This window comes from Ochlerotatus camptorhynchus, unplaced genomic scaffold (genome assembly GCF_037179485.1).
Source record: "Ochlerotatus camptorhynchus isolate MF236.1 unplaced genomic scaffold, CSIRO-AGI_Acam_v1.1 ptg000124l, whole genome shotgun sequence".
Lineage (NCBI taxonomy): Eukaryota > Metazoa > Arthropoda > Insecta > Diptera > Culicidae > Ochlerotatus > Ochlerotatus camptorhynchus.
Window position 1 is genome coordinate 2,812,827 of NW_027040614.1, and position 21,350 is coordinate 2,834,176.

Consider the following 21,350-nt stretch of genomic DNA (forward strand, 5'->3'; position numbering starts at 1 on the left):
GGCATTCGTTTGAAGCTACTCCCACTGGTGGCTAAAGGCGTGGCCTACCTCGATCGGGATGTTGACTCGAAGATTGTCACCCGTATGTTGTTATGGTGTGACGGCAGTGGGAGCACTCTTCCTTTGTTTTGACAATTCTACTTGGCACTCAATAGTTGAGCGAATTTGACGCACGTGGTGTGTGAAATGCTTTTTACAATAGTCGCGAAGGCATCAGGCATGGACAGAGTGATGAGTATTTAACATTTGGCTAGTTCCTAGGGTTGTTTGGCATTCGTGGAAATGTGTCTTAATAGTGCTCGGCCTCGTACAAGTGTGGCTTGTAAGAGCCATCATCCTCATGTCCATGCCCTTGAGCGGCCCATTGAGCTGATCCGGAGTGCGCACCAGCGTTATGCAGTGCATTCAGGTGGAAGGCCTTGGCGTGCTGGACCTCTGGGGTTTCGACTGGGACACCGTTGTGGATCACTGGGATGTGCTGAGGTCCATGCCAGGCTCCGGCTTCGTGGTGGGCTGGGGCATGGACATAATCAGCGGGGGCATGGTGAGCATATCCGGAGGAAACCTTAGCGTAAGCGGCAGCGTGGAAAGCCTTGGCGTGCTGAACTTCTGGGGTTTCAACTGGGACACCCTTGTGGATCACCGGGATGTGGATGGGTCCGTGCCATTTCTGAGCTGGGGCATCATAGTGATCCCAATGGTGGCCAACTGGACCGGCACCTGCAGCGACGTGGGCGTGGGCAGCGAAATGAGCAGCCTTGGCAGCGGCGACCTCAGGGGTATCGGCAGGAATGTACGATCCGGAGCAGACCGCAGTCATGAGCAGCGCTGATCCCAACACCTAAACGATCGGAAAGAACAACAGAAAAGCACAACATTCAATCAGTAACTGATTCACTAGATTTTCACTTGAGAGTCCTTATTGTCACTATAAAAAACACTTAATCACTCGGAACTACTTACGAAAACCTTCATTGTAAAATTCGGTTGACTTTGCAAAGCAAAAACAGACACTTGCTGAAACTATTGAGTGCTGCAAACCTCCTGGTTGATCTGAATCGGACGAGGACTGTTCGCGGACTGTGCCTAATAGAGTGAATGAGAAGTAGTTTTATACACCCCGCCCAACGCGCAGAAATTGGAAAGGCCCAAATGACGAGCATAATTAATTTGCAGCCACTCAACCTAAATCTATTTTATGACTAAATACAGCCTTCGGATTCATTGTTTCTCTTGCTGAAGACGTTTTTCTGGGTGATAATTATTGTAACATTGCAAAAAAAATCTCTTACATCCAATGTAGGGTTTGATTGATTACATTCTCTGCATATGTTTCACACATGCAAGTATGTTTCAAGAATGCATATTTTTGTAAAAAAAAACCTTCACTTGATAATTTTCTAGACGCAATGCATTTGAGGAAGCAAATAAAAAATAGGCTAACACAAAAATTACAAAATTATTTTAAAAACCTTCCGGCGACCACTGAAAAAAAAAAACTGTCGAAGCCCATGGAATTTAAAATTTTTAATTGATCAGATTCAACGGTACTATTAAGAATGCCGTTTTATCAATCCTGGTCAGATCTTGCCAGCAGTCACTATACCCAGATGGTTCTATGATCGTACCAACCCAGCAAAGTGATCAAACACATCAACCCACCCAATTGTCCTCAGATACACCCATTCACAAAATTTAGGGCTACCGACAAGCGGAAGCTATGTTATGGAAGTTACCATATTTGACTCCATCGTTAATGCAGAAGTAGTTGAGTACATCATTTTCACAGCCACGACATCATGTTTCTTAATCCAAAGAATGTTAAAATCCACATTCCGTTGACTTTTATTAATCGTTAATCAATCAACTCGTTAAAAACTCCGTTCGGTTGGACTGACTAAGAAGATGGTTCATTCAATTTGCACGGATTTTTCTATCACTTCCACAGTTATTAATTGAGAGCTTTCGATGCCTGTACCATTTTTGCATTTGTATAATTGTGTGGCAAGTCTAATCATACTTCTATGCCCAGGGAAGTCGAAAAATTTTCCAACCCGAAAAATTCCTAGACCGGACCGGGAATTGAACCCAGTCACCTCTAGCATGGTCTTGCTTTGTAGCTGCGCCTTTACCGACTGATCTAAGGGAGGCCCCATCACACTATCATTGGAACATTTAATTTCACAAAAGTCTGAACCGCTTGGTGACACGATCTGTTGTCCTGAATGCAGTAACGACAGTGAGCATGCATAAGGGCGTATACGCGATGATCGATTCTCTTCATCGATTTTCTCTTTGCATTGCTACAGCTAAGCGAAACAATTTTCAGGAATTTGTTCAATGCAGAATTGTAACAGGTTGTATTGGCTGTCAAAAGTAACAGCAAACGCACCGAGAAACGTTAATTCTAGCAAGTTATTAACAAAATAGAAAATCGACCAAGAGAATCGATCGTCGCGTTTTCGCCCTTATGCATGCTCACTGTCAGTGATGGAAAAGTTCGCGAAAACTCACTATGACTCGCGAACTTTTCCAACACTGCTCACTGTCAACACAAACGAAGTGACAGACGACTAACTGGTGATGAAATCAATTAAAATAATGTGGATAGCTGTAATAGAATTTTCTTAGAAGCTTGTGCCATCAGCCACCAGAGGGGCTAGTATTTTTGTTTTGATTTGAACATAGTTCATTTTGTGTGCAATATGATCTTTGACAGTGTGCAAAGAGTGTATAATTTTGCCATTTTTTTATGCATTTCAGTTTAGAGTAGAGTGAAAGAGATAGAACCAACACATTCTAGTACATTTAGTGTTTCCATGTGGTACAATCCAGTAGTAGTGGTGTTGCCATGTGGTAGACTGAAAAATTGCCGTCTGTCACTTCGTTTGTGCTGTCAAGTTGATTGATGATAACAGAAAGTTCCGGAGAACTTTGAGATTTGGATGTAATTGCTTTTGTAAACAAACACGTCAATCACTGATTTCTTCCGAATAAAAACTCAATCTCGCAAACAAACTATTCCAAATGACAGAGGAATCATTCTTCTACATGATTGTGTTGTTAATTTTCTAGGCTGAGTTTTTATTCGCAAAAAAATGGTGATTGAAGTGTTTGTTTACAACAGCAATTACGCCCAAATCTCAAAGTACTCCGGAGTTATCGGCATCAGAAAGTGGTCTTCAGCAAAGCTGTAGCTGATAAAATTTCACTTAATAGTAGATAGCAAGCTTATCCTTAAATGATTCTGTGCTGGAATGTTAAGAACAAAAAGTTCACTGATGGCTATATCAGAAATACATTTAATAAGTGATTGTTTGAGTGCCTTTTCAGTCAGGCGAAAATAAATACTATTGATTTTTTTTTCAGATGTTTGGAAAATATGTAAACATACTACATAAACTAGATAATACCTTAACTACAAATCAGAAATAGTGCAAACAGTAAATTTAATCATTATATTCTGCTATCAAAGTTACCCGAATTATCAAAGATACCCCGTTTTACCAACAATCAATACGAAACTAACGATTTTAAATTAGCTCACCACTTTAGTAGCCTATTGGTCCCAAGCAAACGATTAACGTACCCTATTCTAGTCGAAATTCTAGAACTACGCAATGTTTGTTTTGATTCGCTATGAAAGTTTGACAGATAAAATGAGGGGTTATTGGTTTTACCTATGTTTCGAGGGGTGATTCGATAAGCTTGGGACCGAAGATAGTACCAGAGGTGAGCCAAAAAGTTGAGCACGTTTCTTCGGGACCTACTTGTCTTAGAGTTACCTCTATGGTTTTACCGTACTCAAAATAAAGGTCATTTATTGCACTTTAAATGAAAAATAGCGAAACAAATTATTCCGATTTGGTTTTGAAGAAATCTCGAATTTTTCTTCGAATACCACTCATTATATTTGGGCTAACCGTTGGCGGCCGTTTTGTTCCACCATCTCTTCATCTCTGTCACATCTTGAGTCACCTTTCCACTCTTCTTCAACTTCTGTTTGACAATGGCCTAATGCATTATGTAATTTTCACACTGCCTTACTCTAAACGGAACTATCAATTCTATACTTTCATCTCCTCATCTATCGTATAAAAATTACCATTTAATCTGTTATTTGAAATTAGCATCTTCAATTATGTAAATCGTTGACTTCACGCAGAAGTAATACTAAACATATTATAGTCAAAGTAGATAACTCTGGATGGGAGCTTACCATCAATTACTGTTATTGGTCGAAAGGTACAGTAGCAGCACCTACCCTACTCGTGTCCCTCGAGATTGTCAAGTCGACGATGACAGGAGCACATACCGTGGTAGGGGTAAACAATAGCTGCAATTTCCAAACCTACGACTGGATGCCTTCCAGATAACAACTTGAGTGCGGTAAAAATCGATAGAACTATTTCAAACACAGCGTCGGTACATGAGCAAGTCGGTGATCATCTCTTTTTGCCAGTGGTAGCAGGGGGGGGGGGGAATACCCCTCACCATCCCTCTCCAACGGGGGAGTTTGGTAAAGAGAGGTGATCAAACCGATTTGTACCTTCCTAAAGCTGTCCTTGCTCACTTTCTACTCTCTATATGCAATTTGCACACTGCCGTACTCTAATGGAACTATCAATTCTATACTCTACTCATCTATCGTATAAAAATTACCACTTTAGTATGTTATTTGAAATTAGCATCTTCAACAATGGCCCAATATTTCTCAATTGGGCGGAATTGAGGGCAGTTGGATGGCTTGATGTCCTTTTCGAAGAAATCTACCCCGTTGTCTCGATACCATTGTAGAACTTTTCCGCTGTAGTGGCAGCTTGCCAGACCAAAATCTTTAAAGGTCCATTGTGAGCCTTAATGCACGGAAGACTACGTTTTTTTTCAGGCACTCCTGCTCGTACATTTTTAAATCCATATTCTAGTTTGTCACGAAAACCTGTTTTTTTGTCCACAGCTGCAAATACCTTGCTAGATCATACGCTTCCTTGCAAATTTATCGGCAAAAACGAATTTGAACTTGCTAAGGACATCACCACGACCGGTGGCTTTATGGAACTTTTGTCCGGCAAGCTGCCCATAATCCATCTTCACGTGCGTTTCGTCGTCCATGAGGATGCATCCTTCGTATTTTGTAAGAACTTCCGGGCACGTCTTTCGATTACTAGATTCTGCTTTAGTGTCCTGATTGTTTGCTTGCTGACCCGAAAAGCAGCTTTCAACTACGACGCTTGCTATGATCCTGCCGCTCACGGAGACGTTTGAGAACACTGCACACGGTCGATTTAGCAAACTTCAACGGCTTCACGATTTTTGAACCTGACCACGTTGGATTTTTCAAGTGCGTGTCCAAAATTAAATTTCGAGGAAACATTTCAAAACAAACTGCTGTCAAAAAATTTCAGATCCGACCGCTAGGAGCACTGCAGTAAAATAAACAGTGCATCCAAATATTAAATGACTTAAGTTTTAGGATCTTTTATACAAATTGACCACCCTTATGGTTGTTCCGGATCTTCCGGAGGATTGTCTTGTGGCACATCCTGGTCTAAAATTTAAACTAATTAATGCAGCATCACAGCAAGTTGTTTAAAAAATCGCGGAGTTCTAGGCTATTTTTTACGAATTGACCATTTTTACACATGTTCCAGGTCTTCTGGGGGTCATCATTTTGGTTCCTGATTCAAACTTATTCATATATCATCATCACAAGTGATTTTTAAAAATTTTCAAATGAAAAACAAAACTGACATTTCACAGATAGCCATTCTTGGGTCGCTTGCTATCCCGTTGCTATATTTGTCAACCCGCTGTTCACCGAGAGGCAGATTGTAATTTCCCGCACTTGAATAGCAACCCCCGGTGCGGTAGCTGCCTTATGGTGGAGGTTTCCAAAATAGCTTTTGCAACGCATTGGTGCGGGTGCTCTAGGAGCAACCGTAAGTCCGTAAGGTGAGCTGCTAAAGTTATGCCTTCGCAACGTACCGGTCGCTTCCAAACGCGCTACCAAAATAAGAGCGAAGTTTTCGGGAAGAATCGGGTGCTCAAATTTAGCAGCGTTATAGGAGCCCTAGAGAGGGTTGCTATTTGACGAAATGTCAAATGCTCGCTGTCATCGGTTTGTTGTTGTTGTTGTTGTTGATGTTGTTGTTGTTGTCTATTTTTGTGCGGATGAGTATTTTTAATTCACTGGTAGATATTTTTCAACTGTTGGCTTAGTTAAAGATAAGTTAAAGTTAACTAAAAGATAGTTAAAGTTAAAGAAAAGTTAAGTCAATTAGTTAAAGTTACGTTAAAGTTTAATTAAAGATAAATAGAATTTAAATAAAGACATAATTAAGTAAAAGTTAAGATAAAGTTAAGTTAAGGTTAAGTTAAATATTAGTTACACATAAGTTATATATATGTTAAAGCTAAGCTAAAGTTAACATAAAGTTAAGTAATAGTTTAGCTGATGTTTAAATGAAGCTGGATCCCAACAGGAAGCCCGAAGCAAGGGGGGCGACACATCTAAATCTCAATTTCAGATGCTCAAAAAATCTCACACAAGCGAATCAATCTTCTTGCATTTCTCGCATCTACTTGCATCGAGCATCATTTTTTACAGGAAATGGTCAGAATCATCATCAATCTTCTTTCTATCTACTCAACGTGCGAGCAGCTAGCCACAGCACAACACAATATTTCCTGCAGCGAAGATAGAGTCGTCCCCCTCGGTCCGAAGCTGGATCTCAACAGAGAGTCCGAAGCTGGATCGCAACAGGGAATCCGAAGTCAGATCGCTAAAAAATAGGTTACATTTAAAGGGTGTCCACGATGAAATTGCCACACACAAAATTGATTCGCAAAATTCGAGTTTTCATCCGATTGCCATCAAATTTTCAGGAATTGAGAAATAACTATTAAACTTCATTTTACCATTTTACTCGTATTTTATTTACAGTCCATACGCAAATGCCCGCACCTTGGCCTTAACCCCGGCCATAAGATTCTGCACAACCTGTGAATCAACCGTTTTTTGCATGTAAACCCATACTTTCTTCAGTTCCTCGACTGTCTTCACTACCTTAGGTCGTTTAAGAAGGTGCTGCTTCATAATCGCCCAGTACTTCTCGATGGGGCGGAGCTCCGGAGTGTTGGGAGGGTTGAACATTTTCGGCACGAAATTGACCTTATTGTCCGCATACTACTTCAGCACGTCCTTGGAGTAGTGGCATGAGGCCAAATCCGGCCAGAAGATTGTTGGGACGTTGTGGGCCTTCAGGAGAGGAAGCAGCCGCTTCTGGAGGCACTCTATTATGTACAGCTGTCCGTTCATCGTGTCCTGGGTCACGAAAGGTGCACTCCGCTTCCCGCACGTGCAGATGGCTTGCCAAACCAGGAATTTCTTCGCAAATTTGGACATCTTCTGAGTGCGGACATGCTCCGGAACGCTGAACTTATCCTTGGCCGTGAAAAACAGGTTGCCGGGGATCTGTTTGAAGTCGGCCTTCACATATGTTTCGTCGTCCATGATGCAGCATTGAACTTTCGTCAGCATGTTGAGGTACAACTACCTGGCACGGGTTTTGGCGGACTTGTTCTGCTTCTCGTCGCGATTAGGGGCCTTTTGTACCTTGAACGTTCGAAGCCCAGCCTTAGTTTTGGCCTTCTGTACAAAACTTCGGCTTAGGTGCAGCTTCTTAGCCACATCCCTAACCGCGGTGGTTCGGATTTCGGTTGAAGGCCGCAACTACGCGGTTGTGATTTTTGGTGTTGTACGGAATACTTTTTCCTTCACTTCTGGGCTTCCGATCGGTGGTCAACCGTTCCTCGAACCGCTTAATCACTCGCGACACCGTGGAATTCGCGATTCCCAACGTTTTAGCGATGGAACGATGCGAGAGATCCTTGTTCTCGTGATGAATGCGCAAGATTTTATCACGCACGAGCTGTTCTTTCGACTCCATTTCCGCGAGTTTTGATCACAGGACTTTAAAACTTGCAGGATGTAAATAATGCACTATGAACTAAAACCACCCAAATTTTCATTAAATTCTACCCAACGGTTAAAAAGTTAGAGCAATTTCATAGTGTGGCAATTTCATCGTGGACACCCTTTATATCAACTTTAGTATGAATTCGCATCCAATAAATCCCGAAGGACTTGATTTAGAATGAGCCTGGTGAAGCAAAATCAATGTTTAGAACCACTCTAGTGCATATGCTAGTCCTAGATCAACCTGGTCTATACAAGGTGTGCAATTGATGGCCTGTACGTATTGGTGCAGTTCGTTTTTCACTCGGCTTTCAGTCGGCTTCGCACGATTTGATTCTTTCGTACGCTCAAACACGCTCGTAGTTACGTCATAACGTTTGTTTCAATCAGTGTTTGCATTGGAAATTGAATATGAATTATAGAATTTATGTATGAAACCAAAATTTATGAATGTTTTTCCACTGAATGTTGAGATAATGTATTGATTATTTTATTAGCATATTGTATACCATAAAAAAGTAGCCTTCTGGTGAGTTTTTGACCGTTTCCGAGTAATGAGTTACTATAAAAATACAAAACGCCTGCTGATATTTCCCGGATACATTACAAAAGAACACAAGCAAGCGCAAATCATCATACAAACATATCTAGAATTTGCTGTACTTTATATTTCCGGAGAACTTTTAGATTTGGGCGTAATTGCTTTTGTAAACCAACACGTCTATGGCCGATTAATCGTAAATTGAAACTTATTCTTGCAAACAAACCATACTAAATGATAGAGGAATCATTTCTCTACCTGTTTGTGCAGTTAATTTTTTAGATTGAGCTTTAATTTTCGAGAAATTGGCGATTGACGTGTTTGTTTACATAAGCAATTACGTCCTAATCTCAAAGTTATCCGGATTTTACAAATTTGCTCTCGACTGCTATAACTTTGTGGTCATCCTCTCCCGCAATGTTTACCTTTATCCCTCTACCAACACATACGGGATGGCTAGATCTCCACACCTTGTATAGACCAGGTTGAGTAGATCTGGCAGTTTATTCTAATATGAATTTCTGCTTTGTTTATGTTTACATCCAGCACCATTAACAGCAGATCACTCACACACTCTAGATTTTTAGCAGTAAGTTCCATTGAGAAACTTCTCTTGGATCACGCACACCGATTTTCCGCTGTGACTATGGCATGACCAGACAATCCCGGGTAACTAGCTCAGTTGCATGAGACCCCTGAACTGTGTCGCAGGGCCGGCATGTTACCAACAATCAATACGAAACTAACGATTTTAAATTGGCTCACTACTTGACTAGCCTATTGGTCCTAAGCAAACGATTAACGTACCCCATTCTAGTCGAAATTCTAGCACTACGCAATGTTTGTTTTGATTCGCTATGAAAGTTTGACAGATAAAATGAGGGGTTATTAGTTTTTCCTATGTTTCGAGGGGTGAATCGATTAGCTTGGGACCGAAGAGAGTACCAGAGCTGAACCAAAATGTTGAGCACGTTATTTCGGGACCTTCTAGTCTTAGAGTTACCTCTATTATGTTACTGGGTATTCGGAGGGGCTACGCGGACAAAGTATGAAACACACAGGAATATTCACATTTTCTAACACATTTATTTGCCCTTTTCTGTAGCGTGTGCGTGTGGGTTTTCACATATATGTGGCGTGTATGCAAGGGTTTAAAATTTAGTACTCACTGCTGCAGCGGGATCTCCTACGGCGTCGCGACGCTGGCGTTGGCCCACACGGCTGCTCCTGCACTACCGTGTGGCCGGAAACATGCGTGTTGTTGCAGCTTTGGAAGAATGGCGAATCTGGTGGCGTTCATCAGCCACATACGGCTCAGCAGGCGTTGCTGGCTCATTTGGCTGGCAGGCGTCTTCCGTCGTTGACGGCATCGGTTGACCGTGGCATGGCCACCTTGGTCAAGCCGAGACGGGACCCTCCTTGACAATAAAGGCCACTGGTCTGAGGGAATCGTCCCTGACGGACGATCGAGTATCATTTACTATTAGGCTCGGAAGCCATCTTGAGTGCACTTTACGATACCGGTCTACACGGACGCCTGATTACTTCTGCCAATTAGAAGGTTTTTCTTTTAGAAGATGGCCACTCGCATGCCTTTTGCCGATCATTCTCCATTTTTAGCTTAAGACTACGATTTTCCTCCCTGCTGTGTGTTACCTTCTGTCTTTGATATTAAAATACGTGAATTTTCCAAACAACAACAACTTATACAAACGAAAATCCAGGGATTGTAACCAATTGGTTACACTGCACAGCAATTGGTAGTATAACTTCCAAGCCCTGGGTTTGACGGATGCGGCTTGTTTTTCACTCCGCTTTGGCTTCTTCTGCTTCATATACGTCTTTAGACCCATTCTTGCGTTGACCCACTGGACGTTACTCTTCGAGGATCCAACTTTTTTAGCCACGTTTCGAACCAAACCACTTTTCTTGCGAATGAAAGCTTGCACGATTTTCCGGTCCAGATTTGGGTCAATAGGGTTCGGTTTATGTCCAGATTTTTGCTTGTCCTGAAAAGTTGCTTCATCACCATACTTCCGAATCGCGTTACGAACGGCTCCGATGCTTACATACCTTCCAATTTCGCTAATTGACTCAGAGAAATGTTGTGGATATATCACCATCTGTGCACGACCTGTTTGCGCTTTTCCGGAGATATGCTTCACATTGTCACGGAAATGTAAAGAAACGACACTTGCGATACACGAAACTGTTGGTCGAAATGTAAATAATGATTCAGCGTGATAATCAGCGTTTTTAAACGTCATCTGAAACAAGTAGGGGTGTTCCAAAGTCGTGCTTAGACACTCTGGGACACCCTATAGCATAAGTTAAAGTAAAGTTAAAGTTAAGTTAAAGTTAAGTTAAAGTTAAGTTAAAGTTAAGTTAAAGTTAAGTTAAAGTTAAGTTAAAGTTAAGTTAAAGTTAAGTTAAAGTTAAGTTAAAGTTAAGTTAAAGTTAAGTTAAAGTTAAGTTAAAGTTAAGTTAAAGTTAAGTTAAAGTTAAGTTAAAGTTAAGTTAAAGTTAAGTTAAAGTTAAGTTAAAGTTAAGTTAAAGTTAAGTTAAAGTTAAGTTAAAGTTAAGTTAAAGTTAAGTTAAAGTTAAGTTAAAGTTAAGTTAAAGTTAAATTAAAGTTAAGTTAAAGTTAAGTTAAAGTTAAGTTAAAGTTAAGTTAAAGTTAAGTTAAAGTTAAGTTAAAGTTAAGTTAAAGTTAAGTTAAAGTTAAGTTAAAGTTAAGTTAAAGTTAAGTTAAAGTTAAGTTAAAGTTAAGTTAAAGTTAAGTTAAAGTTAAGTTAAAGTTAAGTTAAAGTTAAGTTAAAGTTAAGTTAAAGTTAAGTTAAAGATAAGTTGGAGTTAAGTTAATGCTAAGCTAAAGTTAATTAAACTTAAGTTGAAGTTAATTTAAAGTTAAGTTAAAGTAAAGTTAAAGATATGTTAAAGTTAAGTTAAATTTAAGTTAAAGTTAAGATAAAGTTCAATTAAAGTTAAGTTACAGTTAAGGTAAAGTTAGTTAAAAGTTAAGTTAAAGTTAAGTTAAAGTTAAGTTAAAGTTAAGTTAAAATTAAGATAAAGTTGAGTTAAAGTTGAGTTAAAGTTAATATAATGTTTAGTTAAAGTTAAGTTAACATTAAGTTTAATCAGTACATTAGTAAAAATTTAGCTGATAATCATGTTAAAATTTTATTAAAGATAAAATCAAGTTAAAATTAAGTCAAAGCTTATTAAAGTTAAGTTATAGTTAATGATATGTTAAAGTTAAGTAAAAGTTATGATAATGTGAAATTATAATTGTGTTGAAGTTCAGTAGAAGCTAAGTTGAAGTTAAGCTAAACTTAAAGTTATGCTAAGTTAATAACATAAAGTTTAGTTAAAATCAAGTTTAACTAGTTCATTAGTAAAAGTTTAGTAAAAAACTATAACTTGTTTTATTAAAGACTAGCTGAGTGTGCCCGGCCTTGCTCGGGATTCAATATTAGCTTGAGTTTATGCGCCAATTAAAAACATGTACGTAGCCCCCCCCCCCCTCTTATCTAAGGGGCTACCCTCTATGACCTCTACATGGTTCCATTTGCTTGATTAGTTCTCGAGTTATGCAGAAATTTCTGTTTTATTTGGATGGGAGCCCCCACTTACAGAGGGGGGAGGGGTATCGAACCATCATTAGAACCTTTCCCGGCCCCAAAAACCCCTGCATACCTATTTTCACGCCGAACGGTTCAGTAGTCTCCGAATCTATAAGGGTCAGACAGACAGACAGAAATTCATTTTTATATATATATAGAAGATAGGTGGATAAAATCAAGATAAAATTAAGTCAAAGTTTATTAAAGGTTGAGTTATAGTTACTGATATGTTAAACTTAAGTAAAAGTTATGATAAAGTTTAGTGTCACAGTTCAGTAAGAGATAAGTTGAAGTTGAGCTAAACTTAAGGTTATGTTAAGTTAATAAGATAAAATTTAGTTAAAGTTCAGTTTATTTAGTTAATAAGTAAAAGTTTAGTAAATATTAAGTTAAAGTTTTATTAAATATAAAATAAAGTAAGGTTAACATTTTTATTAAAGTAAATGCTATGTTAAAGTTATGATAAAGTTAAATTAAAATTGTGTTAGAGATAAATTATGTTTAAGTTTTATGTCTTTTAAGTTAATAATATAAAACTTAGTAAAAGTTAAGTTAAATATATGATAAAATTAAGTTATAGAATAGTAAAATTTATGTTAAAGTTATTTTCAGAGAACTTCAGGAAAATCTCTTGGAGGTTCATACATATTCTTGAATTTTTTGAAAGTTTTTGAATGTTCTTGGAACTGCTTGAAACTTCTTGGAAGTTCTTGTTAAGTTAAAATTAAGTCAAAATTAAGTTAAACTTTAGCTAATGTTTAGTTGAAGTTATGTTTAGTTAAACTTACAGCTAAGTTGATTAGTTAAATATGTAGATGAAGTTGCGTTAAAATTGAGACAACGTTTAGTTAAAGTTAAGTGAAGGTTTAGTTAAAGTTAGGTTAATGATATTTATATTGATAAACTCAAGTTAAGTAAAAAATAACTCTTAGTTAAGATAAAGTTCAGCAAATGCTTAGGAAAAGTTAAATTAAAGTTGAGTTAAAGATATGTTAAATGTTTGTTAAAGTTAAGATAAAGCTATGTAAAACACGAGATAAAGCTTAGTTTAAGTTGTGTTAAATTTACTTCCAAGAAACTTTAGGAAAACTTCAGTTAAAGGAACTACTTGGAAGTTGTTGAAAGGTTTTGGAATTTATTCAATGTTCTTGGAACTTTTTTGAAGTTCTTGGAACTTTTTAGAAGTTTTCGGAACTTTTTGAAACTTCTGATAGTGTCAAAAAATTTCTTTACACTTCACTTGGAAGTTTTTGATATGTTAAATTAAGTTAATGTCAAGTTAATGTTATGCTAACGTTAACTTGAACTTAAAGCAAAGCAAAGTTTATATGCTAAAGTTCAGTTAAATTTAAGTTTATTTTGACTAAAGACCATGTTCATCAATTGCGTCCGCGTGGGTTCCTTAGGGCAACTAGCGAATTACTACTGTGCATTTAAGGAGAGTGGTTAGACCATGCTTCCCAATTGCGACCGCTTGGTAGCTTAAACATTATCCACACGATGCACAAGAATAGGTCTCGACTCATTCGGAACCGTCTGATCGACGGAAATCAAATCAAGAAAATAAAAAAGATTATTACCCAAGAAGTGCTAAATTAAATAACAAATACATTCCATTTCAATTCCAAAGTATTCTAAAGGATAGGAATATCTTTAATAGACCCATAAACACTTATTAATTAGCGTAGCACTTCCAACTAGAGCTCAAATGAGAGATGATTGAAATTCTCATAAATAAACGCCTCAAATAATGACCCGTTCGAAAGCGCCAGACCATAAACACATGCATGTGGGCAGGTTAACCGAACCATTCAGCCGACTGCCGATCACCCTATGCCTCATTATTATTAATAAAGACTCATTCATAAATTTTATGATGCACTTTAGCTGAACCATACCGAAGTGGATACTTTTTTCCTATTAATTCATCACTCTTCAGGAGCACTAACAGCGCTTGCGCTTTTTAACAGAAAATTAATGATTTCCGATGTGATTCCATCTACAGCTGTCAAAAACGCATTACAAATACTAGATCACTCTTTACACGCATAATTACAAAGCAACCAAATTTCAACAATTTCCGCGAACGAACCCATTCATTCCGCACCACCAGCGCCAAAGTTGCAGATCTTTATCTGCTCGACGACGACAGTGTGTGAACACACCACACCGGCCAACCGACAAGGTCCACGAATGTACGGAATTGCATTCCAACCCGTCAGCAAGGAGAACCTCAACAACCAGAGCCAAATGCCGCGCTGCTTTCCGGCTTCTCGCGAGCTCCATGGGTCCTACCTACTAGATAGATCGATATTATTTCGCTCGCGTGGTAGTAGGCGTCGGTTGGAATTCAGCGACGCGAGACGCCACGCGCATTTTCGCTCACAGCCTGCTCAGCTCGGAAGAAGCAATCAACTCTGGCAGTGGCAGCTAAATAGCGGCTTACCTGCCTATAGTCGTGTGCGCATGTGCTAAAACAGTTAGTTTTATGGTCTATCTCTCTCTCTCGTTCCATCATATGCTGCTATGCTTCGATTATTGTTTATTATATGGAGCGTTTAGGGTGCTAGGGGCGGATGGGGTTGGGTGCAAAATCAATTCGAATTTCATGGAAATTCGTGACCTTGCCTTTCCCTTTCGATTCTTTCGCGAGACTTGGAACTACACAATGCAGACAACCGGATCACGTTTTGCGGTGTTTTTCAGTGGCTGGTTCGGTGCTGGCTTTCCTTTGTGATTTTGTTTTTCTTTTGTATTTTTTGGTGCAAATACCTCCACACACGAAAATAGCGGCCTTAAACGGCCGAATGAATGGGATCGATATGGTTGCATCTCTCGGTATATTGGAAGTTAATTATCGTTTCGGAATTTACTCATGTGGGAAATAAGCTAGTGCCCGTGAAAAATTGGGCGAGCGTGTCCAGTCTGGGAACGACCTGCCGGAGCGCATCGGACGTTCTGATCGATTTTTATTCAAGATCATATAGCTCTAACTAGTCAACATGCACTTGCGTCAAAAATCTGAAAAATCTAACCCCGAAAAACAGTAAATTACTACATAAACTAATTACCATTGAGGGAGCTAAGCAAAGCAGGCGGCAGTGGTGCACGGAGACTATAGCAACAACAGCAAAGACGACGACGGCAGTGCATACTATGTGCAAAGTATTTGAAAGTGACCAGCCTGCTTCTGCTGCTGCTGCTTAGTTGGGCTGCTTTCGAGTAGAATCTGAGCGCTGGGGTGTATAAAACTGCTTCCTAGTCACTTGGTTAGGCACAGTCCGCGAACAGTCCTCGTCCGATTCAGATCAACCAGGAGGTTTGCAGCACTCAATAGTTTCAGCAAGTGTCTGTTTTTGCTTTGCAAAGTCAACCAAATTTTACAATGAAGGCTTTCGTAAGTAGTTCCGAGTGATTAAGTGTTTTTTATAGTGACAATAAGGACTCTCAAGTGAAAACCATAAGAATACCGAGTGAATCAGTTACTGATCGAATGTTGTGCTTTTCTGTTGATCTTTCCGATCGTTTAGGTGTTGGGATCAGTGCTGCTCATGGCTGCGGTCTGCTCCGGATCGTACGTTCCTGCCGATACCCCTGAAGTCGCCGCTGCCAAGGCTGCTCACTTCGCTGCTCACGCCCACGTCGCTGCCAGTTCCGGTCCAGCTGGTCACCATTGGGACCATCATGATGCCCCAGCTCAGAAGTGGCACGGACCCATCCACATCCCGGTGATCCACAATGGTGTCCCAGTTGAAACCCCTGAAGTCCAGCACGCCAAGGCTTTCCATGCTGCCTCTTACGCTAAGGTTTCCTCCGGATATGGTCACCATGCCCCAGCCCCACAATACGGCCCAGCTGCCCACGCTCCTGCCCACAACGGAGCCGGAGCCTGGCATGGACCTCAGCACGTCCCAGTGATCCACAATGGAGTCCCAGTCGAAACCCCAGAGGTCCAGCACGCCAAGGCCTTCCACCTGAACGCCCTGCATAACGCTGGTGCGCACTCCGGACCTGCTCCATGGGCCGCTCACGGTCATGGACATGAGGATGATGGCTCCTACAAGCCACACCTGTACGAGGCCGAGCACTACTAAGCCACATTTCCACGAATGCCAAACAACCCTAGGAACTAGCCAAATGTAAAATACTCATCACTCTGTCCATGCCTGATGCCTTCGCGACTATTGTAAAAAGCATTTCACACACCACGTGCGTCAAAAATTCGCTCAACTATTGAGTGCCAAGTAGAATTGTCAAAACAAAGGAAGAGTGCTCCCACTGCCGTCACACCATAACAACATACGGGTGACAATCTTCGACTCAACATCCTGATCGAAGTAGGCCACGCCTTTAGTCACCAGTGGGAGTAGCTTCAAACGAATGCCTAGAAACGTCAGATCGATCGAAGACTACTTAGATCCAAGTCTGGGAAATATCAAAAGCAACAACAACAACCTCATGACGAAAGAAAAGGAGAATGAGAGAAATGTGGAAACACACTCTGTAACGATTTTATAATGATTCCTTTGCGCGCAGTGTACGTATTCTGTAAATGATAGTGTTTATTAAAAGATTGTAAGTGCTAAAAGCAATGCAAAAGATTTAAAGAATCTTAAACGATGTGATTTTTGATTGGTGGGATAGCAAAGGGTGTTGATGACATTTCTTGCTCTGGATGGGTGAAAAATTTACACTATTTTAAGTAGTTATGTAACAATTGCTTCGATAATTCCGATGCCACTTTGACAATCAACAGGTATTCAAGGGCAGGCTCTTAAACCTGGTATATCAACGTACTTATTTCCGACAGCAATTAAAAAGCTATATGTTTACATAGGTCACTCATGCTCGACCAGATTTTAACCAAATTTGATGAAACAAGTTTTATTCGATCACAAATTTACTCAAGTTTTGTAAGAATTATGAACAGATCCGACCACTTTTGTTATTCTGGAATTTGCTTTATAATTTAATGTACATTTTGGAATGTATTAATCAAGGCATAACAAATTTATGATTTACTATAACTATTCTGAATGACCTCGAAAAGGTTCAAGGGTTCAGCTTATGCAAGGGGTTGGTCACTCAGCACAGTGTATCAAAAACACATATGGGCACACCTGGGCACACTCATTTGCACTTTTTGGCACCCATGGTACATAATTTGTATGATTTATAAAGAAACTGGCAACACTGCCATATTTATGTGCCTGTGGATGAGTCAAAATTTGATTGTTGACACAAACATTGTTGACACTTTTTCTCGTCTTAATGAATGCGATGGGAAAAAGCCAATTTAACTGGCGTAAAAACCCCATGTCTTCTCACAATTCAGTACAAACATGATCAATAGAGTGATGCAAAATTTGAAATTTTCGCTCCACAATACTTAAACGATTCCAAATCTGATCCTGACTTACCTCTCAAAATTTGAACCCATTTGGTGAGAAACTGAGATGGCACAAACCATTTGAAGTTTGTATGGGAATTACTATGGTAAAACCAAAATTTTTGTTCATGTCTATCTAATAATTCACCATATCGGTCTGCTTCAAAAGATTTGTACTTGTAGGAAGTTTTCCCAGCTACAACTTTGCTCAAGACCACTTTTTGATTAAATGCAAGGATCGAAAGTTATCAATGCTTCAATGCGCTGATGTCTTATGATCATGCTCAATCAACTGCTCAGCAGGCAACATTGGTGTTTCTGGGGCGTTGAATAGGACACAAAAATCATGGCTACTATGTCACACTGCAAAATACAGTGTTGCCTACAGAGCAGCTGCTTGATCATGTCATAAGTTTACCAATCTCTTAAATAATTAATAACTTTTTCCTGTCTCGTTTTACATAGAAATGATCTTCAGCAAAGTTGTAGCTGAGAAAATTTTCTATAAGAATGGCTACTGTTTCGCAGCTCAATATGGCAAAAGACTAGAAGGCAATGAACAAAAAATTGAGATTTCCCATAGTAATTTACATGTAAACTTCAAATGGTTTGTGCGAAGTCTGTTTCTAACCAAATGAGTTGTAACTTTTGGAGGCTAATCAGGACCCGATTTGAAACCATTTAAGCACTGTGGAGCGAAAAAGTCAAATTTTGCATCAGTCTAATGATCAAGGAGTTGTACATCTATAAGCGTACTCCATTCTAGTCGAACTGCTAGTACTACACTGTGTTTTTTTTTTGATTCGCTATCAAAGTTTGACAGATGAAATGAGGGGTTCATGGATTTTCCTATATTTTGAGGAGTGCATCGATTAGCTTGGGACCGAAGAGAGTACCAGAGCTAAGCCAAAAAGTTGAGCACTTTTCTTCGGGACCTTCTGGTCTTAGAATAACCTCTACGGTTGTACCATAGAGGTAACTCTAAGACCAGAAGGTCCCGAAGAAACGTGCTCAACTTTTTGGCTCAGCTCTGGTACTATCTTCTGTCCCAAGCTAATCGATTCACCCCTCGAAACATAGGAAAATCCACTAACCCCTCATTTTATCCGTCAAACTTTCATAGCGAATCAATACAAACATTGTGTAGTACTAGAATGTCGACTAGAATGGGGTAAGTTAACCGATTTGCTTGGGACCAATAGGCTAGTGAAGTAGTGAGCCAATTTAAAATTATATATATATTATCCTCGAATTAAATCCCAATCACGAATAACGGGCTGTTTTTTTTTTGTTGGCGTCCATGTTAATCAATACAATTGTTAACAAACATTTGGTGGATTGTCCAGCCAGAGACGGTATTAAAAGTTAATCCGAGTTGGAGCTTACCGCCACTAGTGTTCATTTTTAGTAAACATTGCCCCATCCTTTGTCAAATTTTCATCAGTGCATGAACTCAAATCCAGAACAACATGTGAAAAGGGCATACAAGCTTTTTGTAAACAAACCTTCTTATGCCCTTTACTCGCCACCCATATGACACCAACGCAAACCTTTAACATCACCGGGTAGGGGACACTTTCCCCTTCCCGATGATATTGCTTTTTTGCGTGGGCGACCCTCGGTTGGTGAGAAAAGGGCCTACAAAGGTTTGTTTACAAAAAGCTTGTATGCCCTTTTCACATGTTGTTCTGGAAATCCTCTCAAATCCAGCAGTGCACTCGTCCATTTATTCTTCACGAAAAAGTTGACAGTTCTCTGGTCTACCACCTCCCGATAACTTTACTCAAGCAGTTTATGTGAAAATACAACGGTAAGTTTGTAAATACCTTTCCATAATTAATCTGTTAATTTGAAATGCACCTGCGTAAATTGCGATTGTTGTGTCAAAGGTGTTTGTTCCATCATGAGCTATCAAGACGAAGAGGATCCGATCGACTATCCGGTGGGATCTGTTCCCAAAGACCTTGGCTACGGGAACTTTGACCACGAGGACAGCCGCTCTCGATCACCTGAAGATAGGCCTCGAATTCTTCTGATGGGATTGCGCAGATCAGGGAAAACCTCCATCCAAAAGGTGGTGTTCCACAAAATGTCACCCAACGAAACATTATTTCTAGAGTCAACCAACAAGATCGTCAAGGAAGACATCATCAATAGCGGATTTGTGCAATTTCAAATCTGGGATTTTCCAGGACAGATTGACTTTTTCGATCCTACCTTTGAGTCGGACATGATTTTCGGAAACTGTGGAGCTTTGGTCTTCGTGATTGATGCCCAAGACGATTACATCGAAGCATTGGCTAAACTCAACCAAACCGTAACAAAGGCACACAAGGTGAACCCGAGGATTAAGTTCGAAGTTTTTATCCACAAAGTGGATGGAGTGAGCGATGATTTTAGAGTGGAGTCACAAAGAGACATCCATTCGCGAGCTAACGATGATTTGGCCGATGCTGGGCTGGAGGGAGTCCATCTAAGCTTCCATCTGACATCGAATTACGATCATACCATTTTCGAGGCATTCTCCAAAGTTGTGCAGAAGCTTATTCCGCAGTTGCCAACACTGGAAAACCTTCTCAATATTTTCATCCTGAATTCTGGAATTGAAAAAGCGTTTCTGTTTGACGTGGTATCGAAAATTTACATTGCCACCGATTGCTCCCCGGTAGATATGCACAACTATGAACTCTGCTGTGACATGATCGACGTTGTGATGGATCTGTCTTGCATCTATGGCTCCAAAGATGATCCCGATGTTGCTGCCTTTGACAAGAAGAGTGCCAGCCTGATTAAAATGAACAACAGTACGGTGCTGTATCTGCGGGAAGTGAACTCATTTCTAGCGCTCGTGTGCATCATTCGGGAAGAGAACTTTTCCCACCAAGGCGCGATCGATTATAACTTTTTGTGCTTCCGAGATGCTATCGCGCAAGTTTTCGAACTCGGACGTATCTGACGGGCAGTGCGATTTGCAAGCAGACAATGCTGTTTAATACTGCATGGTTGTTTCCGAAATTACATTTGTCAAATTTTCTGAATAAAGATTGAGCTGCTATCGCTGGAACAACAAAAGTGTTGAACTATGATGTGAATCACGTACAAATTTCTCTGTAGAGAAAATCAATTCGTAAAGATTGATTCCTGGATGCAATGTTTACTAAAATTGATCATTTTAATATTCATTATAGATGAGTGCACTGGGGAATTCGAGTTCATCTACACGATCAATCAGAACGACTCAGCGACTGAATTCAATTGACTCAGAGTATTTTCTTTTTATACGAAACTAACTGAGTGTGCCCGGCCTTGCTCGAGATTCAATATTAGCTTTAGTTTATGCGCCGATTAAAAAAAAAAGCATGCTATATTGTACGCGCCTCCCCCCTCTTATCTAAGAAGCTAACCCCTATGACCATCGCCCAAATCTCCACATGCCAACTTTGGTTCCGTTTGCTTGATTAGTTCTTGAGTTATGCAGAAATTTCGGTTTCATTTGTGCGGGAGCCCCCCCCCCCCCTACAGAGAAGGGAGGACCCTCGAACCATCATAAGAACCTTTCCCGGCCCCAAAAACCCCTGCATGCAAATGTTCACGCCGATCGGTTCAATAGTTTCCGAGCCTATAAGGGTTAGACAGACAGACAGAAATTCATTTTTATATTTCAGTGCCAACATTTCAAAGGGGCGTAATTGCATTTGTAAACAATGGCTTTAGCCGCCGATTTCTCGTGAATAAAAGCTCACTCATGAAAAATAATGGCACCAGCAGGTAGAGGAATGTTTCCTCTACCAGCTAGCATTGTTATTTAGGAGAGGTAAG

At 40.0% G+C, this 21,350-nt stretch overlaps 2 protein-coding genes across 2 annotated transcripts in view; both read left to right on the forward strand.

Moving 5' to 3' along the window:
* The window catches only part of LOC135699967 (uncharacterized), a 58,046-nt gene that overhangs the window by 5,344 nt on the left and 31,352 nt on the right, over nucleotides 1-21,350 (forward strand). The window contains exons 3-5 of the mRNA XM_065220291.1: nucleotides 410-793; nucleotides 15,486-15,539; nucleotides 15,673-16,226. Coding sequence (XP_065076363.1) covers nucleotides 410-793; nucleotides 15,486-15,539; nucleotides 15,673-16,226 — 992 coding nt within the window. The remainder of the gene's footprint in view (nucleotides 1-409; nucleotides 794-15,485; nucleotides 15,540-15,672; nucleotides 16,227-21,350) is intronic.
* LOC135699989 (ras-related GTP-binding protein C-like) lies at nucleotides 19,286-20,560 on the forward strand. Its single transcript, XM_065220333.1, has 2 exons — nucleotides 19,286-19,341; nucleotides 19,421-20,560. The coding sequence occupies exon 2, from the start codon at nucleotides 19,435-19,437 to the stop codon at nucleotides 20,485-20,487; it is 1,053 nt and encodes a 350-aa protein (XP_065076405.1). The 5' UTR covers nucleotides 19,286-19,341; nucleotides 19,421-19,434; the 3' UTR covers nucleotides 20,488-20,560.

Bases quoted from the DNA above. Each gene is read 5' to 3' on its own strand.
- LOC135699989 (XM_065220333.1), top strand. From the start codon at position 19,435: ATGAGCTATCAAGACGAAGAGGATCCGATCGACTATCCGGTGGGATCT.